This window comes from Triticum aestivum, chromosome 6B (genome assembly GCF_018294505.1).
Source record: "Triticum aestivum cultivar Chinese Spring chromosome 6B, IWGSC CS RefSeq v2.1, whole genome shotgun sequence".
NCBI classification, from domain to species: Eukaryota; Viridiplantae; Streptophyta; class Magnoliopsida; order Poales; family Poaceae; genus Triticum; species Triticum aestivum.
The window spans coordinates 417,032,840-417,046,884 of record NC_057810.1 but is presented as its reverse complement, the minus strand read 5'-3'; the positions used below and the strand labels follow the sequence as shown (position 1 = coordinate 417,046,884).

Here is a 14,045-nt window from a genome sequence, read left to right as displayed (position 1 = left end):
GATCGTCATCGAGCTGAACGTGTGCTTGAACTCGGAGGTGCCGTAGTTTCGGTGCTTGATCGGTTGGATCATGAAGACGTACGACTACTTCCTCTACGTCGTGTCATCGCTTCCGCAGTCGGTCTGCGTTGGGTACATAGACAATACTCTCCCCCTCGTTGCTATGCATCACATGATCTTGCGTGGGCGTAGGAAATTTTTTGAAATTACTACGAAACCCAACAGTCACCACTTCAATACACCACCGAGGATCCACCTCCGTCATCCTACGAAAGAGCCATCCCCGGCACTCACACTTATCTTGAGATTTTTAGTAGTATCCATTCACTTGTCTATGAACTGTATAGGCAACCAAGTAGTCCTTTACCGCGGACGCGGCTATTCGAATAGATTATGTTAACCCTGCAGGGGTGTACTTCTTCACACACGCTCTCACCACTTACCGCCGTTACACGACATGTACTCGGCAACCTTCAAGCGGAAGCTCAACGTGGGTGTCGGCCACGACCTACCTAAACACCTAAGTCTCTAGTCCAGGTTTATCGCCTATCCAGGTTCCATCCGCAGGGAGTCCGGCCGAGGTTTCCCATACGGCCCCGAACGATGTGTACAGGGTTCCCGAGATACCTAACGGGTATTCGGTACACCGTGCCACGTATCTACCGCGTCACAGCCCACCCCTACGGTCAGCGCTATCCACGGCCTCCAGTAGGCTACAAACACCAGAAACTACTTGCAACTCCTGGACAGAAGACTAGGGTGAATAAGAAGTCGAGAGGGTCCATTGGTTTCGGGCCCAATGCATGGTAGTAGCTGATTCTTAAATCACACATACAGATCTCAGTGCTTAGGGACGGCCTCAATGAAACAACCCACCATGTACTCCTACATGGCCTCTCATCGATACCTTTACCAAATCGTGTTCACCACATCACTCTCATTACCGGCATGATCATTTCACTCTAGCCCATCACCCAGATGGACCAGACCTGAGACGACTCTAAGCATAACAGGCATAGCAAGGTAGGAACAACACATACATATGGCTCAAACAACTCCTACACATGCTAGTGGGTTTCATCTAGTTACTGTGGCAATGACAGGTCATGGAGAGGAAATGGGTTCAACTACCGTAGCACACAGCAGTTTGAAACGCGTTGTCTTAATGCAGTAAAAGAGAGCAGGAGCAAGAACATGGGATTGTATCGACATGATCAAATGGTTGGTTGCTTGCCTGATGGGTCGATGCACTGATATGGTTCTTCGTTAGGGTAATCACGGTACTCCTCGGAGGCAGAACCTGCCGCAAAGAGCACGATACACAAACATCACCAAACAATATGCAACAATATGATGCATGCATGAAACATGGCAATATGAGTGTGTTGGGCTAATGCAACTAAGACCAAATGGGTTTGAATCATTTTGAATCAAAGATTCAAGCTTCAAACTCATAGATGGCCCTTTAAAGTGCGTTATTTAGTTCTGCTCTAAACATCAGGTTAACTTGCTTAAACATGCATGAAACCAGTACAGATGGATAGATTGGATTTTTCTGATCATTTTTCATATATAAAACTTTGCATTTGGAGCTACAGATTAATTCTTATGATTTTTTGAAGTTTGGGTTATTTTCTGGAATTTATAAATCATTCTGGATTTATTTTAATTCCAGAAAAGGATTACTGCGTCAGCATGAGGTCATGCTGACCTCAGCAAGTCAATGGACTGGTCCACGTCCAACTGACCAGTGGGTCCCGCATGTCAGCAGTTAACTAAACTAACTTACTTAGTTAAAACTAATCTGGGTTAATTAGCAGAGGGGGCCCCCACTTGTCATAGACTCCGGGGAGTCAAACTGGGCCCACCCTGGTCAAGGTCAAAGTCAAACACGCCGGCGACTAGCCGCCGGCGAGCCCGACGCGGGGATGGAAGTGGTTTTGGCCGTTCCGGCCACCAAATGAGGCGCGGAAGGCATCTAAGTGGAGCTGGGAACAAACCGCAGCTCTTGGTGAAGTTAGTTGGGGTCGGGGTGGCCGGAATCGGCGCCGGCGACGACCTAGGCGGCCGCCGGAGTTCGGGTGGAGACGAACTCGGGGCTAGGGTGTGCGGTGAGGTGCGGGGAGTGCATGGTTAGAGCCTACGCGACGTGGTGAGTGCGATGGACACCGAGAGGTGGCCGGGAGCACGTCGGCGACGAGCTCCGCGACGGTGCGTGCGGTTGATCCTCGTGTGCTCGTGGTGGTGCACGAGAGCAAGAAAGGGAAGGGGAGAGGGTAGCCAGGCTCACGACGATCTCGTGGGAGCAGACGACGCGGTCGGAGACGAGCTGGTGCGGCGACGGTGTTGAAGGGGATCTCCGGCGACAGCGGTTCGGTCGAGGTCCGTGCGGTGGCTTCGGGGCACGCGAGCGCTCGGGGCTCGGCTTGCTCGAAGGAGGGGAGGGTGGTGGAGCTCCTGGACACGACAGCGCGGCGTGGGGTTGACGGAGAGCGCGTCTACGGCGAGGGGGTGGCGGCGATGGCGTCGGCCCCGGCGTGGGAGAGCGAGGGAGAGGAGCTGGGGCTGAGTGAGAGTGTCCTGGGGGTTCGGGGGAGAGAGGGGGAGTGATCCACGTCGAGGCTTGACGAGGGGAGCGGCGAGGTGGCGACCAGGTGCGTGGCACCCATGCGGTGCTCACCACCGAGCACCTGCCTGCCTGCCTGGCCGAGCCAAGCAGCTCGCTGGCGCGGCAGCTGGGCTGGGCCGGCTGGTGGGCCGGTTAGTAGGCGCCAGGTAAGGTTTTTCTTATTTTCTGTTTTTGTTTTTATTCTGTAAGTTTGTTGAATTATCAAAAATACCCAAACAACTCCTAAAATCACCAAACTGCACCTGGTCCATAGTTGGAATATTTCCAACATGAAACATTTTACTTTGGAAATATTTGAGCATTTGAAATATTTTATAATTTTTAAATGCCCAAATTCAAATACTTATGAATTAACTCAAAGACCTTAGGATGACCTAGAAAACTGTGCATCACTTTTGGCAGAGGCTCTGAACCAAGACAAAAATGATGGACATTTTAGAAGGGCATTTCAGGTTCATTGAAATTATTTTTAGTAAACCCTAGTTGTTTCAGAGGGGGCTGGGGGTTCTGTCATCCCCATTTCAAGTTTCTGATAAAAGGGTAAACATGATGCAACACTCTAATGCATGAACCAGCTAGGGTGTGACAGTAGCACATCTTTTGGCACACTATAGTCGTACCGAGTGTTGTACTGTGGTATGGTTGAACTCGAGTCCTTCATGTTGTGAGGAGCAGCTGTCTCGAGATTGTAACCCTATCATTTTGAAATAAAACTCCCTTTCATCCCGTAAAATAATAAAAATAGTTTGAGTATGGAAGGAGTACGGACCACTCGATTGAGTGCTCTCCAGCCAACTAAAGTAAATGCCACGCGTCCAGTCGTCATCGACCCACAGGATCGGCGGGATCGAGGAGGCAGGAGGTTCTGTCGTGCAGAAGAAGATGGCCGTATTTTTACCTACTAATAAAGCGGCTATCGTTTCTGGTCGTCCGTCATTAAAATTACTCTTCGAGTTGGTAAAAATTACCCACCAATACCATCGGTAAGTGGAAAAATGATTCAACTTTTCGGACAAAAATCACTGCCTACTTTGTTGCTTTATAGGGACGCGACGTAAATTAGTCAGAGAACGAAGAGCCGCAGAGTGGTCGGCCTACCCTCCTCTAGCGATGAGACCTGGGTTTGATCCCCAGCGTCCACAATTTTTTGGTTTCTTTTCTCACGCATGTCGTACCCATATATGTGTTCATCGGCCGGCCCATGGCGGGGCTTCACTCCCCTGTTTTTTTTCATTTTTCATTTTTGTCTTTTCTTTTCTCATTCTTTTTTCTTTCTTCTTTCTTCTTTAAATTAATTGGGGATTTTAATATTCTAAAAGTTGCGAGTTAAAAAAATATTTCAGAAATCTAAAAATACGTGGATACAAAATTGTTTAGAAAATCATAAATTTTTTGCAGATTCAAAAATGTTGGTGGTTTTGTAAAACTGTTCGCAAAATTAACTCCCCTGTTTCTTTTCATTTTTCATTTTTGTCTTTTCTTTTCTCATTCTTTTTTCTTTCTTCTTTATTCTTTAAATTAATTGGGGATTTTAATATTCTAAAAGTTGCGAGTTAAAAAAATGTTTCAGAAATCTAAAAATACGTGGATACAAAATTGTTTAGAAAATCATAAATTTTTTGCAGATTCAAAAATGTTGGTGGTTTTGTAAAACTGTTCGCAAAATTAACTCCCCTGTTTCTTTTCATTTTTCATTTTTTTCTTTTCTTTTCTCATTCTTTTTTCTTTCTTCTTTCTTCTTTAAATTAATTGGGGATTTTAATTTTCTAAAAGTTGCGAGTTAAAAAAATGTTTCAGAAATCTAAAAATACGCGAATACAAAATTGTTTACAAAATCTTAAAATTTTTGCAGATTCAAAAAACTTGGTGGTTTTGTAAAACTGTTCGCAAAATTAACTCCCCTGTTTTTTTTCATTTTTCATTTTTGTCTTTTGTTTTCTCATTCTTTTTTCTTTCTTCTTTCTTCTTTAAATTAATTGGGGATTTTAATATTCTAAAAGTTGCGAGTTAAAAAAATGTTTCAGAAATCTAAAAATACCTGAATACAAAATTGTTTAGAAAATCATAAAATTTTTGCAGATTCAAAAATGTTGGTGGTTTTGTAGAACTGTTCGCAAAATTATTAAAAAAATCACAATGTGGAAAAATGGTCCGGAAATAAAATCATGTTCATAATTTTGAAAAAATGGTCGTGTATTCAAAACATATTCGGGAATCTGAAAAAAAATGTCCATGACATTTTCGAATATGTTCACAAAAATAAAAATAAATATTTGTTTTTTTAATTTTTTCCCCAATTTTTAAAAAGAGTTCATCGATTCAAAAAATGTTTGTTGAGACAAAAACATTTAATGAGTTCGAAACTGGTTCATACATTTAGAAAGATTGTAAACAAAACTAATGTTCATGATTTTTTTGAGAAAATCAATTTTTTAAAAGATTGTTTGTCGATTTGAAAGACTGTTCACTGGTTCAAAAGTATTTTATGTCTAGGATTTGATTAGTTTTTCGAAAGTTTTTATATGTCTTGGCGTTGGAGTAGTTCGTGCTCAATGAGATTTGCTTTTAAAGTTTTAAACGTTTCCCTGCGCAACATAATTAAAAGTGTGACATGCACTGACAGACTCATAGCCTTGGAATTTACCGCGTCGAATGCATTGTGATCATGTGGACATCACAACCATCATCAGCTAGGGTGAGAAAGAAAATAAATGACAACATGGTGAGCCAGTGTGTTAAAATAGAGTACGCTCATATATCAGGATATTGAGTCATACTTATTTGGTTAGCTATAATTTTTTGTCTCCCGTTGCAACCAACGGGCATATTTGCTAGTTTTCCTTAAAAAAAAGATGTCTTTTTTTTTTCAACTTGAAGATGGCAGGACTAAAATATGTTAAAATTCGAAACCCTTATCCATATCCAGCAGCTGACGCGTGGGTCGCAAGCGTGGAGCCCACGCGACAAGACGCGACACCGGACAGGCGTTAAATGCATTCTCACCCTCTACTACTTCGCAACTCTGACAGGAAATCCGAAGGTAACCCCTATAGGCAGTTTTACACTCAGCCCCCTCGGGACCGCGCAGGCGGTGCGAGGCCTCGCTCGCTGGCGCCTGGGCCCCGCAACCTCACGACTTAATTGCCCCAACGGTGTCCATCCTTCGCACCGAAGGAAAAGGCGTGATAAAAGAGGACTCTGGCACCCGAAGCCTTGGCCGCACCCGCACATCGCCACTCTCCCCCACGCCATCACCACCGCCGCTGCGGCTTACGGCTACGCAGCTCTCGCGCCCCTCGCCGCCGCCGCTGCTCTCCGAGGTTTCCGGCCGCTAACTTCGTCTCGTCTAGGATTGACCCGCTCCTCCGCACGATCGCCGCCTCCTCCGCCTCCTCCCCGAGGGTTTCCCCGCCGCCATGTCCGGCCTGAGCGCGCCGCCGTTCGACGGCCTCGCGTCGGGGCCCGACCCGTGGGACGTCGTCGTCAAGGTGATCCTTCTCCTGGTCTCGAGCCGTGGTTTTGTTTCGCCAGCAAGTGGATTACGTGCGAGGGAGGGGAACCGCTTTTAGAGGGGTTTGTTCAAGGGGGCGGCTTCGTGATTGCTGGTTGATTGGGCGTGGCTTGGGTGTGAGGTTGGGGTTTGCCCACTGATCGGACGTATTTTACGCGTTTGGTTTTGTGGTTAATTTTTGCACTTTTTTTTCTAGGAGCAACCATAGTTTTTAGTTAAATAATTGATCTCTTACAATCGAATATGTGCAGAATAAAATTGATCACACAGGTTGTGCCATAAAGTTTGCCATAAACAATATTTGAATACAATTGACGGGCACGGCCTTGCTCATGTTTGTTGTTAAAATATGCACCTGACCCGGTTTTACTCCAACATATGTTTGTCAGATCATGTTTTCTATTGAATAACTTCATACTATTATTTGATCATGGATCGGTGCCTATTGTGCTTCTCTCTAGGATATAGGCGTAGAACAAAGTATTAGACATCTAACCTCAAATCTGAGCAATTAAATCCAGTTTATTGGTGGGTTAAACTTAAAACTTGTAATTTCTATGTCAGTACTGGTATCAAATATTGTTTATGGCAATCTTGAATATGGGGTTAAGTGTATCATCGATGCATGTAATCACCAGTCAGCTGACCAGTTCTTTGTCCATTACTCCCTCCGTTCCTAAATGTAAGTCTTTTTAGAGCTTTCACTATGGACTACATACGGAGCAAAATGAGTGAATCTACACTCTAAAATATGTCTATATACATCTGTATGTAGTTTGTAGTGAAATCTCTCAAAAGACTTACATTTAGGAACGGAGGGAGTACATGTCATGGTAGTCTTGCCCTTCACTTTATGGCTCTTTGAATAAAGTTGTGTAGTTTGTTCTAGTTACTTTCCGATTGAGTATTCCCATGCACCAATCCTTCTGTATATTTTGTAACTTCATGACTTATTACAAGTTCAATATTGGTTGTTTGTTGATGAGCTGAATTTTGTTTACATTTCATCTTCTTTCATAATGTGTAGTGAGATATTGCTAATATTTCATCCATTAAGAGACCAATCTTATCTGTGATAGTTTTTGGTCTCTTGTATAGGCTGCCGTCAGCTCGTCACATAAGCTAAATTGGTTCACATAGACTCTAAGTTTAATAATGTTTTGACTCTCGTATAGGCTACTGTCACATAATTTAAATTGGTACATTTTCGCTCTGTACATTTGTGTAAACTTTGTTCTCATTATGGCCCTTGCCTAATTGGTAAAAGAGAAGAAATAATGATCAGTCTTTGTACATCTAGTACCATAAGACTTGCAGTATGATTGAGTAGTTTATTCTCTTACTTAACTGTTACTCCCTCCGTAAAGAAATGTAAGAGTGTTTAGATCACTACTTAGTGATCTAAATGCTCTTATAAGTAGTGAGCTAAACGCTCTTATATTTCTTTACGGAGGGAGTAGAAGAGAAGAAATTATGATCAATGCAACCATTCAGTTTGAAGTCAGCACCTCACAAATTTCCTCTAGCTATAAGGGAAGTTGTGCTCCGGACACCACAATTCCTCTAGCATATCGTACTGCTGCCAACATAACTGAAACTAATTATGATCTATCTTCTTATGTTTCTTATCAGATGGGCATGACTGTCTGTACCATATATTACCATCACCATATGCTTTCTGAGTATTGCTCCTTTGATAATCCTTCAACTTATGTAGTATAAGGACTAGTGAGTTCCTCAACCATTTTTTGGACCTGATCTCCTATAGTTAGCTATGCATCGATGTCGTGTAAAAATTGGTTGCATTTTGGATCATTATTATGTCCTCATGGTTTGCGTGTCATATGATCTATTTGTGTTCTATCGCAGCGTTCTCATTTCTCCCTTCTCAATATTCCAGGTCAAATATGGTGACACGCTTAAGAGGTTCAATGGTTATGTCAACGGAACACACTTCACTTTGAATCTATCTGCTCTTCGTTCCAAAATTGCGAGTGCTTTTAAGCTTGCCCCTGATGCTGACTTCATTCTCACTTATACTGATGAGGATGGGGATGTTGTTATGCTGGATGATGACGAGGACTTGCATGATGCAGCTATCCATCAGAAATTGAACCCTCTCAGGATTAATGTTCAGTTAAAGAATAGCCATGCTGGGGCATCTCACATTAACCGGCAGGATTCAAGCCCTAAACCTCTTGGGGCCACCACTCAGGATCCGTTAGCTCAGATAAAATCTGTTATTGATGAAGCTTTAAAGCCCATATCAGAACCTTTGAGATCCACTGCAAGGGAAGATCCACTAGCTCACTTAAAATCAGCTCTTGATGAAGCTATGAAGTCTATCCATGAGCCAGTTCCTGAATCCCTTGCAAAACTGTCACGTGAAGTACTTGATGCAGCACCACCACAATTAACTGATCTGATAAAACCTTTCGTGAACTTGATCACATCAACCAACAGTAGCCAATCTGCCGGGAATGCTGAGAGTTCACCGGTTTCCTCCAGGGGTGTGCAGCAAGCACGGGTTGATCTCAAAGCTGATGGTCAGCCTAAAGTTGAGGCAAGTTTGGGTTCACGACCTTTGAATCAACGAAACCCTGTATCTTCTGAGACAGGAGGTCTTAAGAGTGTGTTAGTTGAAGTTCCTGCTGCAGTCATCACTGAAGCTTCTCAAGGCCAACAAAGATCATTATATCCTTCTGTTGAGGATTTGCTGTACACATCCAATTCAGGTGGTAACAGTTCTGGTTGCAAGGATATGACTGATGCTCAAAGTAAGGGAAAGTCTGTCATGCCCTCTGCTGAACCACTCGCTCGTTCCACTGTTCCCAGTTTTCGTCCAAGTCACCCAAATGCATCTGGAAATGAATGGTTCCAGCCACGAAGATCGGTGGATGGATGGTCCCAGCCGAGATCCATTTGGCAGCCTGAAACTAATGTCAAACCAGCTAGTGATCCTGGATGGCGTGTTCCAATGTATAAAGCGCCTCACCCATCCCCTCCAGTCCCCCATGCACCCTTGGGCTATGGACATTCTCCACAATTTCCTTACCCTGGCCGTCTGCTATCTGCTGGGCGCCTGTATGGGAATCTTGGTAATAACAGTGAGAGGTCACCACGAGTTTCACATAGGTGGATTCAGTGTGATGGTTGTGGAGTTCAACCAATTGTTGGGCCGCGCTACAAGTCTAATGTGTAAGATCTTAAATCGCAATTACTCTCAGAACGATAATTATTTGTCATAGCTATTTCTTGGTGTCCTTACTCTGACGTCTTCTGTCTCTGCCATCAGGAAAGAAGATTATGATCTGTGTGATACCTGCTTCCGTCGTATGGGCAGTGAGATTGAGTACACCAGAATAGACAAGCCTATCCTGCCACACAAGTTATCTCAGGACCCTAATTTGGTGAGTTGCTTTATAGTTGGTATAATAAGTTGCTAGGTGAAAGGTAATTGAGGCAACCTGCCTTTAAGTAGGAGCTGATCAATCTTGAAATCCTTCAGAGACTAATTTGTTGCAATTGGGCTTACTAGTAGATTAATTATATTCTTTATTTCAGTGCCGGAAAATCCATTCACGTGCTTCAATGAAGTCAAAGCGTGAGAAGCTTGAAAGCCGCTTCATTTTGGATGTAACGGTGCTGGATGGCACACTTATGTCACCTTCAAGCCCGTTCACTAAGATTTGGCGCATGCACAACAATGGGTCTATCATGTGGCCCTTGGGCACACAGCTAATTTGGGTCGGTGGAGATCAATTTGCTCTGCAGACCTCTGTCCCACTAGAGGTATAGTTACCATGCATATTGTTTCAAGCTCTGCTATGAATTGCATGTCAAGGCTGAATATCAGCTGTGATAAAAAAATTCCCCAGTTCTGAGTTGGTATGGTTGTGCAGATTCCATTGAATGGATTTCCGGTGGATCAAGAGATGGATGTTGCTGTTGATTTTGTGGCACCTGCAAGGCCTGGGAGGTATATATCTTACTGGAGACTGGCATCACCTTCTGGTCAAAAATTTGGTCAGCGGGTTTGGGTTCATATCCAGGTTGGGTATCCTACCATTTCTTTTTCGTATGTGGATGTATAATCTAGATGGTTGCCTTTGTTTTATCACCTTAATCCTGAATGCATCTGCAGGTGGAAGATCCATCTTTTGTCAGTGACAACAAAACTGCTGCTGTTAACTTGAATCAGCCTCAGGAAAGCAACGTGACAAACACAAGTAGTCTGCCTCAGGAAAGCAACATGACAAACACAAGTAATTTGATTGATGTCAACATCGAGCCTGCTAACCAAGTCCTAGATGAACATGTCAACGGCACTAGAATGGAACTGCTGGAGCCTTTGATATACCGTGAAGCTGCTGAGCCCGAGAAATCCTCCTCAGCATTTTCAGCAGCTCCTCCATACCCCATAGTCGATGTTCCGTCATCCAGTGAAAATGCAGCTGTTTTCGTGCCAAGTGTTGATGTACTTGCAGCTGAAGTCATTCCGAGACCTGCTGCGACTACACCTGCTGATGTGCCCACAAGTTCGCTTACTAGTATCCCTGTGGATCTGCCCGTAGCTGCAACCACACCTGTGGATGCACCGCTTGACATCGACAGTCTTACAGAAGAGAAACTGCTGCAGGAGCTGGAGGAAATGGGCTTTAAGCAGGTTGATCTGAACAAGGAGATACTGAGGCAGAATAAGTACAACCTGGAGCAGTCGGTGGATGATCTGTGTGGTGTCAATGAATGGGACCCTCTGCTGGCGGAACTGAACGAAATGGTAAGATACATGCCCTACTGTGGATTTCGTTGATTCTGATGATTGCTGTGGCAAGCTCCTGAGCCTAGTGTTGTTCCTCTTCCAGGGATTTGATGACAGGGAGACGAACAAGGAGCTGCTTGCCAAGAATGGAGGAAGCATCAAACGAGCTGTGATGGACCTCATCGCCAGGGAGAAGAAGGACAAGTGAAGATCGTGTGCTCTCGAGCACCTAGTTATCTATATCTCGTTATATATGCGTAAATAATGAGACGAGTGGTACTGCTGTTCTGCTGCTCCAGTATGTCTCGTGGTTTGCTTATGAACTGCTGTGAAGCGTGTTGTTGGTGTGACTGTGTGTGCGGTGTGAACTCTTATGTTGTGACCGTCGTGGGTCAGCTGCGTGTGGTTGCTGTAATGGCCTTAGTTGCTTTGTTCCTACTATCGTGACTGGAAGACCTTCTATGTGCATTTCACCTATATTATTATGTGTTCCGTGTCGACATTCCTGTGAAGTCCCACTTCTGTTTCGTGTTACGTTCGCATCTCTTATAACTTGGAAACATAAACTAGAAGTTTGTACCAAAAGGATGTACTAATTGGAGGGCAAACACCAATCAATTGTCGTCAAATATATCCGCAAAATCATGCTTGTTTGCCCAATCGGTAATATAAGGCTGGTCATGGTGGGACTAACTCGACTAGTACTCCCTCGTAAAGAAATATAAGACCGTTTAGGGCTAACATAACACAGCCCAAGACTAGTTTTCCTTATGTGGTCATAGTGGGAGCAACTTGGCTAGTATGGAGAAAAGAATTGGCTTTTCCCTATGCATGACAGAGAATTCACACGTATGGTGGTGACTCTATGGTTGATATGGCGCGCAAGAAGAAGAGATATTCATAAAGATATCTTTGAGAGTTCCTTTGCAACTAATTCTTTTGTCAATTCTTTCCTCGGAGATGATCATTGATAAGCAAACTCCGGTGTTGCTTAAGAATGCTAGTGGCCTATAATTTGGTTGCCTCCAGTTATGTGAAATTTAACACGAACGCGACAGTCTCGAAAGAAGGGTCCCATGGCGCAGCAACGGTGGTAATGTCGAGACCAGGGCGGAAATTTCCTGGGAGCTTCAATGATCACTTTTAGGTTCATCGAAAATTTCGTGGGAGCAGTGATCATAGGTTCATCACGGAACTAACTACTCTTGAAGCTTTGGCGATTCGAGAAGGGCAAATAATATAACGAACTAGATTGTCAAAAAAAAAACTAGGTGTTTTAATTCTTGTAACATAGCTTCAAAAAAAAAGTCCAGGAGCTCGAATTTTGATGCTCACAACCTCGCTAAGCATGCTTAAACACTCGGGTTTGGTCGCCATGTGTGATTGGGCCAACCTAGGGAGCTACACTTTTTACCTGTAAACGTTCTAAACGTTCTGGAGTCAGAATAAAGCTTACCTTACTTGAACATGATCTGTTCTATAGGCTCGTACCGCTGCATCCTTTACCAATAAGGAGGCAAGCACTTCAGTCTGGTTGATGCATTCTGACCTCTGGGTCAGAGCGTGATTAACGGCCAGTATACCCCTGATGCGGGCAATCCAACAGATGTAGAGGATCGTTCCTGCCTGGCTCTTGCCTATGCAGGGTGGCTCAGAGGTTGTCTGACAGACTTACAAATCCTTGGACACCCATGAAATGCCCGATGAGAAGTAGGCTTGGATGAAGAGGGAGCCTAGCTAGGAGGTGAGTGCACACCCCGCCGGCCACCGCTCCGGTGCCGGCGGCCACCACATTACGCCGCATCCCACCCGGGCACGGCGTCCACCTTCTCGTCGTTGGCTGCTTCGGCTGCGGCGACCACAATACTCACGGTGTGCCTCGTCGCCCGGCTGGGGTTTTTCTCTCTAGCTACGTTCACGGTTTCTGCTTCATCACAGGTTGGTGACCTTCCTCTCCCTCTTTCTGGTCTTGGTGCTTTCTGCCCGTTGCTTTGATGCATGTTGTGCTCTCTCGCCATTAGCATCCTTGCTGGCTGCGTCGTCACTTAGGGTTTGCTGTCGCCGCCTTAGGGTCTGCATCGCTGAGCTTGCTGCGTTGTAGGCCTAGTTGCTTGGTTTCACTCGCTTCATGGATGGAGTGCGGTTTCAGGATGATATGCTTGTCAAGTATGGTTGCACCACCGTCGAGGCCGTAGCGGGCCGTTGCTGCCCCGCCGACGTTCTTGCCGTCGTGCTCAACGACGGCGTCTCCCTCTCGCCATATTTTTTTTGCCTCCCTCCTGGTCAGTAGGTTCGGTTGGTTCGCCAACGGCTACCTTGTCAGACCACGACAGAGAGGCTGTTTTTCCTTCCAAGTTGCTCATGCATGCATTGCCAAGGAGATTGTGCTCCGGGGATGCTGGACGTCCGGTTTGCTCCGTGTCAGAATGTCTCTTTCCGGCATGTCCTCTTCCGCTTTATCCTTGTCTCGTCTGCTCGTACGCTCTGCTGCATGGATGGCCAACTCCGTGCTCCCCTCTGTCCTTGGGCCCCATCCCATGCAATCGATGGCCGCCCCCATGCACGCTTCTCGTGCCCAGGATTTCGGGTGGGTTGACACGAGCTCGCATGCTCAACCCTCCGCCTCCCCTCTATCTCCTGCGCATGCTCTGGGTTGTGATCAAGTGCCTGTCAGCAGCCCCGATGCGTTAAATCCCTCTCGCCTGCCAGCGCCGCAGGTTTCTGCCCAATCGCCGGGAGGTCAGAGTGTTGGGGAACATAGTAATTTAAATTTTTTTCCTACGCACACAGAAGATCATGGTGATGCATAGCAACGAGAGGGGAGAGTGTGTCCACGTACCCTCGTAGACCGAAAGCGGAAGCATTAGCACAACGCGGTTGATGTAGTTGTACGTCTTCACGATCCAACCGATCAAGTACCGAACGCACGGTACCTCCGAGTTCTTGCACACGTTCAGCTCGATGACGTCCCTCGAACTCCGATCCGGCCCAGCTTTGAGGGAGAGTTCTGTCAGCACGATGGCGTGGTGACGATGATGATGTTCTACCGACGTAGGGCTTCGCCTAAGCACCGCTGTGATATTATCGAGGTGAACTATGGTGGAGGGGGGCACCGCACACGGCTAAGAGATCTCAAGGATCAA

General features: G+C 45.4%; 1 protein-coding gene and 1 non-coding gene across 2 annotated transcripts; both read left to right on the top strand.

The window, feature by feature from the left end:
• Nucleotides 1-5,815: 5,815 nt before the first annotated feature.
• On the top strand, nt 5,816-11,404 carry LOC123137309 (protein JOKA2). The gene is made up of 7 exons (XM_044557012.1): nt 5,816-6,117; nt 8,041-9,338; nt 9,436-9,550; nt 9,705-9,932; nt 10,043-10,192; nt 10,285-10,920; nt 11,006-11,404. The coding sequence occupies exons 1-7, from the start codon at nt 6,046-6,048 to the stop codon at nt 11,108-11,110; spliced, it is 2,604 nt and encodes an 867-aa protein (XP_044412947.1). The 5' UTR covers nt 5,816-6,045; the 3' UTR covers nt 11,111-11,404.
• Nucleotides 11,405-12,352: 948 nt separating this feature from the next.
• LOC123140482 (small nucleolar RNA U3) lies at nt 12,353-12,574 on the top strand. The gene has a single exon (XR_006470036.1). It is a non-coding gene; the product is annotated as a small nucleolar RNA U3 (small nucleolar RNA).
• The last annotated feature ends 1,471 nt before the right edge of the window (nt 12,575-14,045 follow it).

Excerpts from the sequence above, each read along its gene's own strand:
- LOC123137309 (XM_044557012.1), top strand. The coding sequence starts at position 6,046 with ATGTCCGGCCTGAGCGCGCCGCCGTTCGACGGCCTCGCGTCGGGGCCC. Across the intron at positions 9,551-9,704 it reads TATCTCAGGACCCTAATTTG|TGCCGGAAAATCCATTCACG; the intron begins GTGAGTTGCTTT and ends TCTTTATTTCAG. Across the intron at positions 10,193-10,284 it reads GGGTTTGGGTTCATATCCAG|GTGGAAGATCCATCTTTTGT; the intron begins GTTGGGTATCCT and ends ATGCATCTGCAG.